Source organism: Anabrus simplex, chromosome 1, assembly GCF_040414725.1.
Source record: "Anabrus simplex isolate iqAnaSimp1 chromosome 1, ASM4041472v1, whole genome shotgun sequence".
Classification (NCBI taxonomy): domain Eukaryota; kingdom Metazoa; phylum Arthropoda; class Insecta; order Orthoptera; family Tettigoniidae; genus Anabrus; species Anabrus simplex.
The window spans coordinates 1,329,830,115-1,329,848,222 of record NC_090265.1 but is presented as its reverse complement, the minus strand read 5'-3'; the positions used below and the strand labels follow the sequence as shown (position 1 = coordinate 1,329,848,222).

At 38.0% G+C, this 18,108-nt stretch overlaps 1 protein-coding gene across 5 annotated transcripts in view; it reads left to right on the top strand.

The window, feature by feature from the left end:
* LOC136858309 (cytosolic carboxypeptidase-like protein 5) overlaps positions 1 to 18,108 on the top strand; it is a 376,851-nt gene that overhangs the window by 346,006 nt on the left and 12,737 nt on the right. For all 5 annotated transcript variants that reach the window (XM_067137753.2, XM_067137752.2, XM_067137756.2 and 2 more), the window contains one exon: positions 12,607 to 12,811. In XM_067137753.2, the coding sequence (XP_066993854.2) occupies positions 12,607 to 12,811 (205 nt within the window). The remainder of the gene's footprint in view (positions 1 to 12,606; positions 12,812 to 18,108) is intronic.

Sequence of the window (18,108 nt, the reverse complement as noted above, 5' to 3'; positions counted from 1 at the left end):
TTATACATCACTCCAGGTTGTATGTCATGATGGGCAGGAGCAAGGCTGGATAGTTTAGGCAGTAATGTTGGCCTTCTGAGCTCAAGTTAGTGGATTTGATCATGGGTCAGTCCGGTGGTATTTGAAGGTGCTCAAATATGCCAGCCTTGTATTGGTAAAACTGACTCATTAAATAACTCCTGCAGGAAAAATTCTGGCACCTCAGTGTCTCCAAAAACTGTCAAATTAGTTAGTGGGATGTAAAACCAATAACATTATTATTATGAAAAGCAGGAGATATGTTTTAAACATGGTCTGTTTGGCTCCCACAGGACCCTAGGGCAGTTCACATTACACTCATTATACACTATCGTGGTTTCACAGTTAACTGTTTGCACATGCACAATTCTATACGTACAGTCTTTGTTCACTATTTCTTATCACTCAGCTGATCTGTCCCATACTCGCCATCAGTATACACACAGCATCAACAGCACTCAGTCGTAACTGTCCACTGACAGATCCAGTGCTCCACAGCACTATCTCTCTGACAGAACTCACTGAACTATCTCAATCACTAGTGGAACTGAACCACTGAAGCTCATCCGGTATGCCTTAAATAGGGAGGTCGGATCTTTCAGATACTTCACAAAGGGCAAAGCCTCTGGAATCCGAAATCTTCTAGTTCTTTTTCATACTGCCGGGAGGCCTCCACTGAGAAAATTGGATGATGACAGGATGGTGGCAGAAGGGACTGACTGGTCTAGCACACCTGGCTTGTCCCTGGCTGATTGCTGCAGTGGCGAGCAGGTGTGGCCATAAAGTGATGTCACTGGTGGCTGGAGCCAGGCTCCCAAGACCTTACAGTAAAATAGTGGGTACCATGACAATATAATTAGGAGTATATAACTTCTTCAAAATCAGGTAAAGTGGACAAGAGTATTTTCGAACATGATCATCTTTTTATCTTTCCAGTGTGCCGGGTAGGATGATTATGAACAATTTGCCTCTATTTTGCTCTATCTTGATATACTTCTTGTTGTACTATGGTTCCTCTAGTTTCCAGATTGTTTTTGATGTGATCCAGCCACCTCTTCCTGGATTGTTCAATTGGTCCTCTCCCTGTATCTTCCTATCCAAGAATTGTCTGGGTGTTCAGCTCTCCCTCCTCCTCTTCACATGTCCAATCCACACGAGTCATGCAATACTCGGTTTCTCTGCCATTGAAAGGCCCACGTACATCTCTTCTCTGGCATCCTCATTACAGATTTAATTTAACCTGGATCCGCCCAAGATTATATTTTTTGAGAATCAAGTTGTAACTTTTAGCATTGGATAACATGCATATGAAGATCCCGGAAAAGTTTTAATTTTATTCATTCGGCATGTAACTTCCGAGAAAAGGCTGGGTGGTAGCGCTGTCTTTTGTTTCATATACGGGAATTTGGATGTTATTCCACATTTTACATTTTGGTATGCTTTCATCCAATACTTTCTTTTGTAAATCATCAGTATACAAGTTTTTCTTCAATATTTGCATATATTACAAAATACCTAGATGTTTGATTTTTGGTGCTAGGGATGATTTTATAGGGGTTGTAAATGATTTGAGTTGTTAATTATATGAGGAAATGAATTTATATTTTAAATAATAATGCTATAATCTCACAAGCTACCCAAATCACTTATTACATCGTGAGGCAATCAGTCTGTATGAGAAATTATAGCCGCGGTACGTGGAAAGGTAAGTCGCCTGTTCATATAAGTACTGCACTAACGGTGATGTTCTGAAAGGCAGGTACACACTACTTATTACGTTTGTGCGTATGATAATCATTAAAACAGTCTACACATAAACCTACATTGCACTTGGTACACTGGGTTCTAGACCTAGCAAGGCAATTTTCTGACGTGCATCTTCTTCTCTTGGCTCCTGGAATTGTAGAAGGCCAGTGGTGCATTCCATCATACTGAAGTTCCTGCACTGCATTATGTCCAAAACCATGAGATCTGCTGAACAAGGGAGCAGCTTTGTAGCGTCTGAAGTAAATCTGGACAATTGTTCGTCGAAAATCAAGGTGAGAAATGCCTTCTCCAGACATGTGTTTCAGCTGCCATGCATTATGCATTCCTACATCGACAAGCCAGGCAAATATTGCCCACCACCACTTTTTCCCCTCGTATTCCGATTCGCACATCTGTCAAGTTACGACCCATACGATTAGTACCTCCCATACATATATTGTACTGAGAAATCATGTATGGCTGAGACACTGACTTTTCCACCTGTAGCCTGTCCTTTTTCTTTTACATAACGAGATACCTGTTTTTCAGGGTGCACTCCGTAATATGTAGATGCTACAGTTACTGCTGAATTATCCACCCAACGGCAAACGTGAACATGTTCCTCCGAGCTCTTTAGGTAATCATATGTACCCCGTTTTTCTTTCCTCATGCTAGCGGAAGATTTCAGATTACAATCCTTAGGAATGCGATTTTATCGAAGTGTACCTGTAGCACTGTGTCCCTGTGCACCAAGATGTGTTAGCAATCCCATTCCAGTGAAGAGATTGTCAAAGTGTAATTTGAAAGGCAAATTTTTCAGTTCCAGTCGAAGATTATCCAGTTACAAGGGAAGCTGCGCACTTCCCATATTCTGCTTCATGCTGGGCATTCGTGTTAGGATTTTTTCCTTTGTATACTACAAAATCTCCAAGATATCCATGACGAGTGTTTAGACACCATACCTTGAAACCAAAACGAATAGGTTTTTCCTCTTATAAATTGTTTGCTAGAATGCCTCCCGAAATATGGCACCATACACTCATCATATGACAAGTCCTCTTTAGATCGAAAGTTTTCCATGAAACGAGCACGTAGAAGGTCAATCAGAGGTTTCAACTTCCACATTTTGTCATGAAAATTTGGGTTGATGTTATCAGCACAGTGAATGAAACTGCAAATTTCAAGAAACCTGTTTCGCCGCATAGCACTTGCCACCACAGAATGGTGCATATCACACACATCCTCCCAATATGATCTCTTCAAAGGAACGGTATTTATCCAGATAAAATCAAAATTGCGATGAAAACTTCCATTTCTTGTCTATTAATATTCAGGGAAGGACAGTTCAAAAAGCTGGCATATTTATTAGATTCAGAAACTAAGTGATCAAAAATGTCGTCTGTAAAAATTGACTCAAACAGTTCAATGCACGATTTTTCTCGAAGCTCAGTGAAGTTGGGAAATATTCCTGAACGTGTGATAAGGTTTTGCTTTTCCTATTTGCAGGAATTCGAGGTACCTTTCTGGGTCTTACTTATATCAATTCAGCTTGATCCATTTCAACAGGCACCTCTTCAAAGTCTTGATAGTCAGTTGGAGTTTCACGGGTCACTAATTCTGCATTCTGGCCGATGACCTAGATGTTAGGCCCCTTTAAACAACAAGCATCAATCAGTCATCAATTCTGCATTTGTTCGAAACTGGCTACCAGGTAAATTGTCGGCGAAGCCACCTCCATCTTCATCCCCGTTGTCTTCGTCCGACAAAACTGCAATGTCTGGAGGCTCGATGAATACATTTTCTACGTCAGAAATTTCATCATTTTCCGCTGAATGAAAGCACTACCCCAGGTGGTAGCTCGGAAGAGAAATCCACCTTTGCGTTATGCAATGCATCGGGACCTAGGGTTCTGGGGAGTCCCAACATCTGCAATCTGGAATCCTTTCAGACTTAAATTTAAGAGGAAATTCTTTGCAGGCACTCTTAATGTAAATTCCTTGCTAAAAACCGGCAAACAGAAAGAACTGGAAATTTTCTTAGATAGACATGAAATCCAGATCTTAGCAGCTCAAGAGACATGGTTTATGGATGAGAATGTAACAGAAACCAAAAATTATAGAATCTTTAAAGGTAAACCAGCAATCAAAATTATGAAAGGAATGCCACTACTAGGTACCGCCTTTTATGTCCATAAAGCAATAGTTCATAATGTTATGGAATTCAAATCTAGTTCAGAAAGGTTATCTCTTCTCACATTTAAATGCAAGAACAAAAAGTATACATTTGTTAACTGTCATGCACCATTAAATGAAGATAATAGCAAGAACCCAAGTAAAACTGAAGAATTCTGGAGTCTTCTAGATGATGAAATGTCAAAAATTCCAAAATCAAATGTTATTATTCTACTCGGTGATTTTAATGCACAGGTAGGCAAAGAAAAAGTTTTCATCAAAACAGTAGGGGCATATCCAGCACACAAAAGAACAAACAAAAATGGCATGAGACTAATTAATCTCTGTAAATCCTTTCACCTAAAATTAATGTCGACCTTTAAGAAACTTCCAAGAAAGGCTAAAACATGGGTGTCCCCAAATCCGATGTTAGGTGAGTTTCAGTTGGACCATGTAGCTATTTCTCAAGAAAGTATTAAGGAAATTATGAATGTTAAAGTAATGGGAGTCGAACCCACTTCTACTCAGTTGACCTCCCCAGGCTGATAGAATCCCGTTACAGAAGTGGGGAGTTTGACTCCGATCATTACCTCTCTAAAATTAAGCTAAAGCTTCTACCTCGCAGGAATCAAAGATGGCCGAGAAAATTAATGAAATACAACATAAATAGGCTCAACATTACACAAGCAACTATAGAAAACTTTCAGGAAGAAATTAAAATAATTCACCATGGCAAATGGCCAGAATTATCTAAACAGATTAATAGTGCAGCGAAGAAAGTATTTGGATCAGTTAAAACTAAAAAGAAAGTATGGTGGAATAACATATGTGAGGAAGCACTTATGGAAAGAGTGAAAAAATGGAAATGTTCTGGAAAGAATGAACACTATGAGCTATTTAAACAACAAAAAAAGGAAACAACAAGAATAATAAGGCAGATTAAAAGATCTTTTGAAAAATCGCAGCTAGTAGAAATTGAGAATAATTTTGTAAGAAATAACTCCCGAAATTTCTATCAGACCTTTAAGAATAACCTGAAAGGTTATCAGTCCCGTAGCATTTGCTTCTGAGATGCAAATGGTAATATTGGCCTTAACAATGCCGAGAATTGTGAGATTCTGGCAAAACACTTCGAACACCTGCTGAACTGCCCTGAGCCAAATCATAAATTAGAATTTTCAGAAATTCAGGAAAATCTAGAAGTTGATTCACCTCCAACAGCGGAAGAAATAAAGGAAGCAATAAAAAATCTTAAAAATAACAAAGCTAGTGGGGAAGACTCCATAACAGCTGAACTTTTAAAATGGGCTGAACCAAAAATTATAGAAGATCTACAAATAATATTTGAAGAAATTTGGGAAACAGAAAAGATCCCAGAGGATTGGAAAGTGGCTCTAATACACTCATTACACAAGAAGGGTAACAAGCAGGATGTCAACAACTACAGAGGTATATCTCTCTTGCCAGTTGCTTACAAGATATTCTCAACAATACTACTAAATAGAGTAAAATCAACACTGGACAGTCAATTGGGTGAATATCAAGGTGGATTTAGAGAAGGAAGATCTTGCTCCGAACAGATTTTCAACCTGAAATCTATAATTCGACACAGATTAATAAACTCCAAAGACATAGTTGTAACATTTATTGACTTTAAAAAAGCCTTTGACTCTGTTGATAGGGAAACCCTAGATAAAGTAATCCGTGAATTTGGAGTTAAAACTAGATTGGCAAACCTAATTCGTGAAACACTTACAGACACTATCTCGAAAGTAAAATTTATGGGTGAAGTATCTCGACCTTTCAAAATAAATACAGGTGTCAGGCAGGGCGATGGTCTATCTCCCCTCCTTTTCAGTTGTGTCATGGAGAAAATTGTAAGAATTTGGAATGAAAAACTGAAAGAATCTAAAATATTGCCACTCATGCTGGGGAAAAAGAACAAAGGTGTTGCAATAAATTGCCTAGCATTTGCAGATGACTTTGCCATACTTTCAGAAAGCCTTACAGATGCAGCAATGCAAGTCAATCTCCTTGAAAAGACAGCCAACATGACAGGCTTGAGAATCTCTGCCGAGAAAACAAATTTTTTGACGAATATAAAAAGTGCCCCAAAGTTTTTAGCAACGGATATTGGTCGAATAGAAAAGGTAAAGAAATTCAAATATTTGGGTGAGACAATTCAAGAAAATGGTTTAGAAAAATCTGCTATAGAGGAGAGGATACAAAAGATGGAAAGAGCGTATGGTATAACTAAGAATACTTACAACAAAAAGTGCTTATCAAGAAAACTTAAAATAAAGCACTACAACACAGTAGTGAAACCAGAATGCCTTTATGCCAGTGAATGTCTAGCACTGAACTACAAGCTTGATAAATTAGAAATATTAGAAAGAAGAATTATAAGGAAAATATTAGGTCCTCCAAGAATTGCAGAGTTTTGGAAATTAAGAAGTAACAATGAAATTTACCAGAACGTAGAAAACATATCAGAAACAATAAGAAAAAGGAGATTGCTATTTCTTGGACACATTTACAGAATGGATGACAATAGACTAACTGAACGAATCTTCAAGTACCTTTGGGAAAAGAAATCAACTACCACCTGGATTCAAGAAGTCAAGAAAGACCTGGAAAGGAACAACATACGAGAAGAAGAATTATTGGAAAGAAAGATTTTTAGGAAGAAAGTCTTACAAATGGAAGGATTCCAAGGGAGGAAGGAAAAGAAAACAGGCACAAAGTGGACTGAAGACAGGAAAAAGAAACACAGTGAAACAATGAAAGAACACTGGAAGAAAAGGAAAGAACAACTAAGGAGGAACAATTGAAATTGTAACGTGGTCCTTAGAAGGCCGGAACGCAAGAAGAATTTTAAAAAATTTACTTGTACAATATGTAAAACAAAGGAGAAGTTATTCGACATCGAAGAGGAAAATATCAAAAGGTGTCCAAGGAATGTCATAACGAAATTCTGAATGCAGCAGAAAATTGTGTAAACTGGAAACAGATGACTACAGCTAATGGAGTGGAGTACAAGACTGCTTATGACCGGCTCAAAAAGGGTAGTGTCCAACAAAAAGAAAATGGTGGTAAGTGGCATCCTGAATTGCCTGAAGATGATGTTGATTCCTTATTCAGTATATGCCAATGCTGAAGACAAGAGAAAGCCATAACTGTTTCATAGCAGACTGTGTCCTAAATTTATAACACTGAAGAAAGTTTACAACCTTCCTGATGGGGTAATTTCAATTGAAAACAAGATGAAAAGAGACAGCATGTTGAAAAAATACTAGAATTTGTTGGCCAACAGAAGCATGTAGCACTGATGAAACAAACTTTAACTTGTACTGTAGAAGAAGTATTATGGGACGTGCAAGACACGGAGAAAATGCCGTTCCTAAGGTACCGAACAGTAAAGGACCAAATCTTCATATGTAGGTTGCATTTCTTCCACGGGTTTAGAATTCTGGCAACGTAAAAGCGGTGCATTCAGGAGAGAGCACTTCCTTGAGTTTATGAGGCACTGAATACGAGTAGTGGCAAATAATAATAATAATAATATTATTATTATTATTATCATCCAGTACAAATGAACCCTGTTATTGTGGCAAATAATGGACACAACATGAAAGATATTGTCGTTTTTTGTGGTTTTTTTTTTTTTTTTTTTTTTTTTAATTACAAAACATTCCAGCTCATTTTCATTGTGAGGAAATACTACAAGAACAAGAGTTTATTGGGTTGCACATTTGTCGGCTAGCACCATACAGCTTTGTGTTGAACTCAATTGAATATGTATGGAGTGCTATAAAGGAACACATTAAGCAACATCTGAGGGAAACCCACAGCATTTTAATGAACGGTGATCCAGTTATGACACACATTGAATTCCTACTTCACTTCACCACCTGGAGATTATCGCTGATGGTGCAATACAAGCAGTCGCTGCTCAGATATGCCTATGGTCTGTCAACTATTTCCAGATAGATTATCCTGCAATCATGCAAATGGAAGATATGATTGTGAAAAACTAAAAAAAAAAAAAAAAAAAGAAATTTTATAAAGTTATAAACTTGTTGTTTAGTTATTCATTATTAACTGATTTAATATATCTTTGTGCGCAGAATTTTTTCAGGACCACAGTACTTTGAAAATTTAAATTTCACTTATATTTATTCTGAACTGACCTTTTCTGAAATTAGCTAACGGTCATAGCCATGTTGAAACACCAGATCCAGTGAGATCTCCGAAGTTAAGCAATATTGGGCGTGGTCAGGAGTTGGATGGGTTGCCACGCGCTGCTGGTGGGGGTTAAGGGAATGGAGGAGCAGAAAGGAACTGGCCACCCTACCGCACGTAAACTCCAGCTCAGGAACACCCCTGCGGAGGTTCGGACCTGCCTTCGGGCAGAAAAACCCTTACCTACCTTTTCTGAAATTGAAATTTTTCTGAAGTTGAGATGACTTTTTCTGCAATTAAACTTACTTTTCCAAAATTGAAAATATTTTTTTTCTGAAATTAAACTTTTTTTTGAACATGTAGGTTGAAAACCTATACTATTTGTGACAGAACCACTAATAACATAGATATTTGAGATTTCAATTTTAGGCCTTTCCCTAAATTACCTTTTCACCCAGAATGGTTAAAACATTTTATAGCCTAGACTGTAGTGCCTTATTCTCCGAATTTACACACCGATTTTTACTAAGTTCTGTTCACCCATTTTTTTCTGTAGCTTAGCATTGTTATGGACTAAGCTACAAAAGTATAAATTCATGAATATGGGATGATGTAAAATTAAAAATGACATTTCCTTCTTACTGTGAACATGACCAATTCAGAAATACCATTCTTTGTTTTTTTTCTGAGCAATGTACAAACAAAACTCTTATATTTTTATACTAACAAGATACCCGTGCTTCGCTACGGTATTATACTGAAATTTATAATTCAATGCTTATCGTTTTATATATAACCCACCGATATTCGCGATCTGCCTCGTTTTCTGAGAGATTACGGCAACGTTCCTCCCATTTTTCAATCTTTTCTCCAGGAATCGATTTCGTACTTCCCGGGATAGGTCCAGGTATTCCACCCGGTCAGTTGGGTCCCTAAATCTTAGCCATCTTTTCCTATAAGCATTTTTAATGTGGATCAAATCCTTGAGGAGATACGGCGTGGTGTCGTCTTGGGTGCCTTGGCGGTACTGAGCCTCTACTTTGCGGTAAATTACATCTGCTACCGTTGTCATTGATGTCAGTATGACCAGCACCATTGTCGCCCGTAGGCAAGTGCACAGGACTTCTGGCGATACGAATGACATACTTCCGTGCATTATTGACCTTATTACAGAGGTGAACAATTGCACGGTCAATCATATATCTATCGTTTATTTCAAATATGTTTACATTTTTGTTTATATGCCAGAAGAATCTACTGTAATCTAAGAAGGTTCTCCAAAGGAAAAGATGGCTCTTGAAAATGAACCCAGGAGAGATTATAAATGATCGGTTTATGATCAGAATAAGTACATTGAAAATCCACAGCCTGTTTCCAGTCATTCAACCGGGTCAGGAATGGAATGAATAAGCCCTGCCGAAGCCTGTCGCACTCCACTGCCGCAAGGATTAAATGAATGACAAATGAAATGAAATGATATTGGAGAGTGTTGCTGGAATGAATGATGACGGGGAAAACCGGAGTACCCGGATAAAAACCTGTCCCACCTCCGCTTTGTCCAGCACAAATCTCACATGGAGTGACTGGGATTTGAACCATGAAACCCAGCGGTGAAAAGCCAGCGTGCTGCCGCCTGAGCCACGGAGGCTCCTCATAAGTACATTAGGAACAGTAAAATCAATTGGTCTCACCTCCATTTCACCCCACCGCGGTTAAGTTGATTTACCTCCCCCCCAAAAAAGAAAACGTGTTCCTTTATGTTTAAAGGAGATTCCAAATACCAATGTTCACATGTGTTACCTCCAGTTTTGAGATATAAGTATTCCCATAAAAATAATTCACTTTTTTCACTTACTTTCACACTCCCCGCCCCTTAAGTGAATTTTCCAGCAAAAAATACTTGTTTCTTTAATAGTAAAGGATCTTCTAAATACCGATTATCTTCAGTTTTTGAGATATGTTCCTTCATGAAACGAATTCAACTCCTTTTCACACTCGCCCCCAAAAATGATTCTTCGCCCCCCACCCCCAAAACGCGTCGTTTTATTTTTAAAGAAGATCTAAATACCAATTTTCACGTCTGTAACAACTTTAGTTTTTATTAGATGTAAGTATCCTCATACGATTAATTCAATAAATTTTTCAATTTTTCACCCCCACCCCCCACCCCCCCCCCCCCAACCATCATTGGATTTTCCAAGAATACGTGTTTCTTTACTTTAACAGGAGATTCCAAATACCAATTTTTATGTGTGCAACATTTTACATTTCTGAGATATACTGTAGATATAGTCTTTCTAAAAATTCGCCCCAATTTGTCACTCCTGTTTAACCCCCATTAATTAGATTTTCCAAAAACAAAAAAATAAATGTTTCTGTATTTTTAAAGGAGATTCCATATACTAACTGTCTGGTCTGTAATATCTTCAGTTTCTGAGATATAAGTATCCTCATTAAAGACATTCAACCCCTTATTCACACTTTTTACCCCTCCTATTGGGATTTTCCAAAAACAAAAAAAATACGTGTCTTTTATTTTTAAAGGAGATACTAAATATCAATTTTTACATCTGCAAGAAGTTTAGAGATATGGATACACTCATTTGTAAAATACACCCCACTCCCTCCCCACTATTTGGATTTTCTAAAAAAAAAAAACACATGTTTCTTTATTCATAAAGGAGATCCCAAATACTGATTTTCAGGTCTGTAACATCTTCAGTTTCTGAGAAATAAGGATCCTTATTAAAGGCATTAAACTATTTTTCACCCCTCGTATTGGGATTTTCCGAAAACAAAAAAATATGTGTTTCTTTATTTTGAAAGTAGATTCTAAGTACCAATTTTTACATCTGTAAACTTTGAAAGTTTTGAGATATAGATGACACTCATTTTAAAAATTCACCCCCCTTTCAACCCTCCACTATTTGGATTTTCCAAAAACAAAAAGTACATGTTTCTTTATTTTTAAAGGAGATCCCAAATACCTTTTTTCAGGTCTGTAATATCTTCAGTTTCTGAGATATAAGTATCCCCATTAATGGCATTCAACCCCTTTTCACCCCTCCTATTAGGATTTTCTGAAAACAAAAAAATACATGTTTATTTATTTTTAAAGGAGATTCTAAATACCAATTTTTACATCTGTAAACTTTTAAAGTTTTAAGATGTAGACACACTCATTTTAAAAATTCACCCCCTTTTCACCCACCATTATTTGAATTTTCCAAAAACGAAAAAATACCTGTTTCTTTATTTTTAAAGTAGATCCCAAATACCAATTTTTAGGTCTGTAATATCTTCAGGTTCTGAAATATAAGTAGCCTCATTAAAGGCATTCAACCCACTTTCACCCTTTTCCACCCTCCCTATTGGGATTTTCCGAAAACAAAAAATTACGTGTTTCTTTATTTTTAAAGGAGATTCTAAATACTAATTTTTACATCTGTCAACTTTAAAAGTTTTGAGATATAGATACACTCATTTTTAAAATTCACCCCCTTTTCACACCCCCCAATTAATTGGATTTTCCAAAAACAAAAGAATACGTGTTTCTTTATTTTTAAAGGAGATCCCAAACACCAATTTTCAGGTCTGTAATATTTTCAGTTTCTGAGATATAAGTATCGTCATTAAAGGCATTCAACCCATTTTCACCCCTTTTCACCCCTCCTATTGGGATTTTCCAAAAACAAAAAAAATATGTATTTCTTTATTTATAATGAAAATTCTAAATACCAATTTTTACATCTGTAAACTTTCAAAGTTTTGAGATATTGATACACTCATTTTAATAATTCACCCCTCTTTTCCCCCTCCCATTAATTGGATTTTCCAAAAACAAAAAAATACTTGTTTCTTTATTTTTTAAAAAGATCAAGTGTACCAATTTTCAGGTCTGTAATATCTTCAGTTTCTCAGATATAAGTACCAGTATCCTGATTAAAGGCATTCAACCCCTTTTTCACCGTTTTTCACCCCTCCTATTGGGATTTTCTGAAAACAAAAAAATACGTGTTTTCTTATTTTTAAAGATCCTAAATACCAATTTTTACATCTGTAAACTTTTAAAGTTTTGAGATATAGATACACTCATTTTAAAATTTCAACCCCCTTTTCACCCCCTTAGCGACGGAATATCCAAAAATCCTCTCGTAGCGAGCACCTACATCTTAATATGAATGTATCCACAAAATTGAATTTCTTTATGTCCAGTAGTTTTGGCTCGGCGATGATGAATCAGTCAGTCAGTCAGTCAGGACAAGTTATTTTATATATAAGTATGTATATATGGACAGGACTTCCCCAAGCACTGAGGCTGCACTGATGTCAGAGTATACTACATTGTTACATTTAAAAAAATTGTTTTTGTTGACTGATTGTAAAGCTTTTTCAGTCTTGGTGTTAACAAGTTGACACTGAAAAAAAAGTTTCAACCAATCAGAAATATTCACATAGTCAACAGTCTGTATTGTCTGATGTTGGTCAGGGATAGACGTGACGGAATGAGCCGGGAGGGATCAGGGAGAGTAGCTGTGTTAAAAACAACAGGACTGGTACGCAGCTATACTTTGGAATGTAACTACAATACTGGACGGATAGTGAATGTTCTTCCCCCATGTGTGAAAGACTGCAGTAAACCAGTTTCAGTCCATGTTGTACCTCCAAAGTACTCTCCACAAGTCTTTGAAGAGGTAAGTCATTAGAACATTTGAAATTTAATAATACTCCTTTTAGATCTCTGTTTAGTTTGAAATAAGTTTTATTAATGTTTATGTTGAAATTAATATCTTTCCTTTCAATGAAAATTTTCCGTATGTTAGGAAAAAATATGTTACAATGGGATATTTGGGTATTACTACCTTGTTTGTACCCTCCTGACTTTTTCACCGTAGAACTGTTTAACGTTTCTTCTTTATAAAATATCTTAACTACTGTGTTTGATTATACTTAAGCTTTTGATAATGCCAGATGATTACCTAGCAACATATTCCAAATTCCTCTTTAGTACCAAACTATTCAGTAATATTCAAATATCACTAGTTAAGAAGCATAATCTTACAGTGGTTATTATGAAGCTGAATATCTAAAGTTATCTGTATTAAAAATCTGTCATAATAACAAGTGTATCAGTTGGTGGAGAAAGGAACTAGGTCAGTTTTTCGTACTTTTCAAGCAAGACAGAAGACTGTTCAGTTATTACAGTATTGTGCTGATCTGATTCAAATTATATTTATTTGTTCTACATTGATTTATGAATAATTTTTATCTGTGTAAAATCAATATTTTTTGGAGAGGCATTTCAGAAATATACTTTATTTTTGAAAAATATTGACATAGTTCCTTTTCTTAGTTGCTGAGAGAATTGAGCAACCTTCAGGTGATATATTCACAAGAAATGCGTGCTTTTGTATCAAAAGAAATTTTTGTGACCCGTATAAAGTAAACTACTTAATTTAAAATTCAGCATAATCACGGTCCTACGACTTGACATGGAATAAATTGGCACTGAACAAAGAAAAGTTACAGTCTGAGTATTCCTCGAAAGAGACAAACTGTGCAAATAAACCTTCTGTTTAAATCTGTCTATCTGTCTGTCTGGTCATCAGCCCAGAGGCTGGTTGTATCCTCAAATAGCACCACCAAAGGTTATGTGGTTATAGGGAAACCACAAAAACCAATGGTGGCACAAAAATTAAGCGTACTAGGCAAGATTAGGAGTGAGGTAGTTTTCCTTTGCTTTCCTCAGTGTCAGAAAGTGCTATTGCAACACGACTGACGCTATGAGCAACATCTTTCATAACAATCAGATGCAGTGGTTGTGATTTGAATATCATTACTCAGCACCACCTATACCCCAGCAGTTTCCATATTGTCACAGCCATGGATGAGACTGGGATTTCTGTAGAAGTTACATTTTGCTCTGGCCTGTGTTAAGAGACAGATACAAAAGTACTGCATCCATCAAGAAATGGCAGTAGGCAGATTGTTTAACACTTTTACTACCAGCTGGCTGGACAGCTCTGCTTCATATAAGAAGAAAATAAGAAGAAAACAGGAAAAAGAAAAATTGAATTGAAAATAATCTTGAAAAATAGGAAGGAAAGAAGGAAGGAAGGAAGGAAGGAAGGAAGGAAGGAAGGAAGGAAGGAAGGAAGGAAGGAAGGAAAATGACACAATTCTTCTTCTGCTTGTTGTTGTTGTTGTTGTTGTTGTTGTTGTTGTTGTTGTTGTTGTTGTTGTTGTTGTTGTTGTTGTTGTTGTTGTTGTTGTTGTTGTTGTTGTTGTTGTTGTTGTTGTTGTTGTTCACTTCCAATATTGTTTTCTTTCTTTTCCTTGTTATCTACCACCTTTTCTTTCCTCTTCTGAAGTTCAAGTTGTTGTTGTTGTTGTTCTTCTTCTTCTTCACTTCCATTCATTTTCTTTTTTCCTTCTCTTCTTCACTTCCAATCATTTTCTTTCTTTCCTTTTTTTTCTCCCTTTACTTCTTCTTCCTCCTCTTCCTAAGGTCTTCTATTCAAAACACATGCACGACTCTAAACGATTATATTCCTCTACAGGAACCAAGGTGTTAAGTCATGGTCTAAGTATACCAAACACATTCACATCATCACTAAATTATGTTCTGAATATCTGAAAACAATCTTGTTCTTAGTTTTTAAAGCCCAATAAAGTCACTAAATCATATTCTTATCATTATATTATTTTGGGGATGTTAGGTCATGAAATAATTATTGTACAGTGACATATTTCAAACCTGCAACTAGGATCATCTTCAGAGCAATGACAAAGATGAATGAAAACTGTTAGTGGCAATTGTCTCTCCATAGTACAGTTGAACCTCGATATCACAAATCTCCATTACTCTAATTTTCAACATCTTGATGAAGTAACTTCAATTTTCCAGCCATTTGTCCTATTCTTCACGTGTATTTATTTCTCTATTACTCGAAATTCGGTTACACAAATTTCTCTATTTCTCGAAGCAAATGTTTTCTCCCTAGAAGCAAAAAATACTCTGTAATTCGAATCTTGTACAACGTTAACTGTGCAGTGCAGCATTTGTGGTTTGTGTGATATTGTTCCTAAACATGGTATTCCCGGCTGCCCTCTGTATATTTACACAGCGGCTTATCTGTCCACCTCTGCTATGTTCACCATATGCAGCAGGAACAGGAAATGATAGTATTGGTAAAGCTCAGTGTACCATCACCCTGCAGTACGTTAGTATGAGGAAAACCTGCAGCGTGTTTTTGAACAGCCATTTAGTATCTGCTTACTGTCTGCAAGTGTAAAGCATGGATAAACGCAAAGTGAAATGCCTAAGCCTCAGTGAGAAAGTTCCAGTGATAAGTGAAATAGAGAAAAGTCAGAAAAAAGAAGTAAGATATTGTAGCTGAGTATGGAATTTCTCCCAGCACACTATCTACCGTACTCGGAGATAAAGACAAGATTCGCGTGGCAGCAGATGAATCACAATTTTCACTGCAACAGAAGAGAATTAAATCATCAAGTTTCCCAGAGCTTGAAGAAGCTATGCTTCAGTTGGGTGACTCATATGAGAGAAAAAAGCATTCCAATCACCAGTAGCTTAGTTTGTGAACAAGCAGAGAAGTTCACAAAAAATTTTGATTATGACTCTTTTCAGACCAGCAGTGGCTGGCTGGAAAAATGTAAACTTCAGAATGGAATAGTATAAATGGTAATGTCAGGTGAAAGTGCTGTTACAGGAGTACAGTCCTAATGACGTATTTAATGCTGTATGTATACATTTATTCAGAGAATAAACACTTCTCCCATAAGGATGTTGCCCATGAGTGCAAAGTATACTAAATACATATATGACTATATAAATTATTTCTCAGTATGGATAATGAACCTTTCAAGGCTTTAGGACCACATTTTTCGTCAACGACTCTGGTAGTTTGAATCTTGAGTGTAATTCTTCTACAAATGCTTGCCTGGAAAAACACCATTTAAATGTGAAAAGTGTTTCAGGGGAAAAAGATGTAAAGGGTTACAGGGATATTGGGAGCTAGTATGTGTGAAACCAATAAACTGAAACTTCTAGTGATCAGAAAATTGGCAAAGCCTCACTGTTTCTTGCGTGAGAACTCATTACCGGTCATGTACGAAAGCAGCCGGAAATCGTGGATGATAAGCTCCATTTACAAATCTTGGCTGCATGGTATTAACAAGAAGTTTCAACGTGAAGGGAGGAGAATCCTCCTTTTCTTAGACAACTGCCCTGCTCATCCTAAAGTGCTCATTCAGGAGTTAAAGGCAGTGCATGTGGTCTTCTTGTCACCTGGACCTAGGGGTGATTAAAAACTTGAACCATTTCTACAGGAAGAGGGCTGTTCAGAGAACTCTGAGAGGAATTGAATCCGAGGAGTCATTAATGGACATCAATCTATTACAGTCAATAACAATGCTGAGTAAATCATGGGCTGATGGGAAGCAGGATACAATTGTAAACTGCTTCTGCAAAGCAGGATTTTTGAAAGGTGACTCAGGAGCTTCAGAACACGAAGAGGAGGAAGTCACTCCTGTTCCTGAAGAATGGGCAGAGTGTCAGCAGCTTGTTAACTGTGAAGCTGATTTTGGGTATATAAATGTAGACTCTTGACGTTATAGTGGCCGAGCCTCCTATGGATACCATCAACACTACTGACACGCAGGAAGATGAATTGATGATGATGATTCCCAACAGCAAGAGTTGGGTTTGCCTTCTCCTGTACCGTCAGCAGACCAAGCATTAAGTGCAGATTCTATTCTTTGATCATACATACTGAGTCAATCGAATGTAAATTACAGTGTTTTCACAGCAATAAATGTTGTTGAAAAGAAGGTTAACAGTAAAAAAACAGAACAGACTAATCGATATTCCAAAGGTGTTAACAAAGGTATGTTTCTTGTTTCACTGCTGTATGTACTATATTCTGTGAGCACCTCAGACCCAAGTCATTCTAAATTTCTCCACAGAAAAACATGTGCCAAAATGTACATTGACTGACAGAGCAAATGCAACACCAAGAAGGAGTGGTCAGAACTTTATGCCAAATGCAGGGTAGACTGACGTCACTGAGGTATGCTCATGATGTGAAAAGCGCCGCTGTGCTGCGCACGTAGCGAACGATAAATGGGACACGGCGTTGGCGAATGGCCCACTTCGTACCATGATTTCTCAGCCGACAGTCATTGTAGAACGTGTTGTCGTGTGCCACAGGACACGTGTATAGCTAAGAATGCCAGGCCGCCGTCAACGGAGGCATTTCCAGCAGACAGACGACTTTACGAGGGGTATGGTGATCGGGCTGAGAAGGGCAGGTTGGTCGCTTCGTCAAATCGCAGCCGATACCCACAGGGATGTGTCCACGGTGCAGCGCCTGTGGTGAAGATGGTTGGCGCAGGGACATGTGGCACGTGCGAGGGGTCCAGGCACAGCCCGAGTGACGTCAGCATGCGAGGATCGGCGCATCCGCCGCCAAGCGGTGGCAGCCCCGCACGCCACGTCAACCGCCATTCTTCAGCATGTGCAAGACACCCTGGCTGTTCCAATATCGACCAGAACAATTTCCCGTCGATTGGTTGAAGGAGGCCTGCACTCCCGGCGTCCGCTCAGAAGACTACCATTGACTCCACAGCATAGACGTGCACGCCTGGCATGGTGCCGGGCTAGAGCGACTTGTATGAGGGAATGGCGGAACGTCGTGTTCTCCGATGAGTCACGCTTCTGTTCTGTCAGTGATAGTCACCGCAGACGAGTGTGGCGTCGGCGTGGAGAAAGGTCAAATCCGGCAGTAACTGTGGAGCGCCCTACCGCTAGACAACGCGGCATCATGGTTTGGGGCGCTATTGCGTATGATTCCACGTCACCTCTAGTGCGTATTCAAGGCACGTTAAATGCCCGCCGCTACGTGCAGCATGTGCTGCGGCCGGTGGCATCCCGTACCTTCAGGGACTGCCCAGTGCTCTGTTTCAGCAGGAT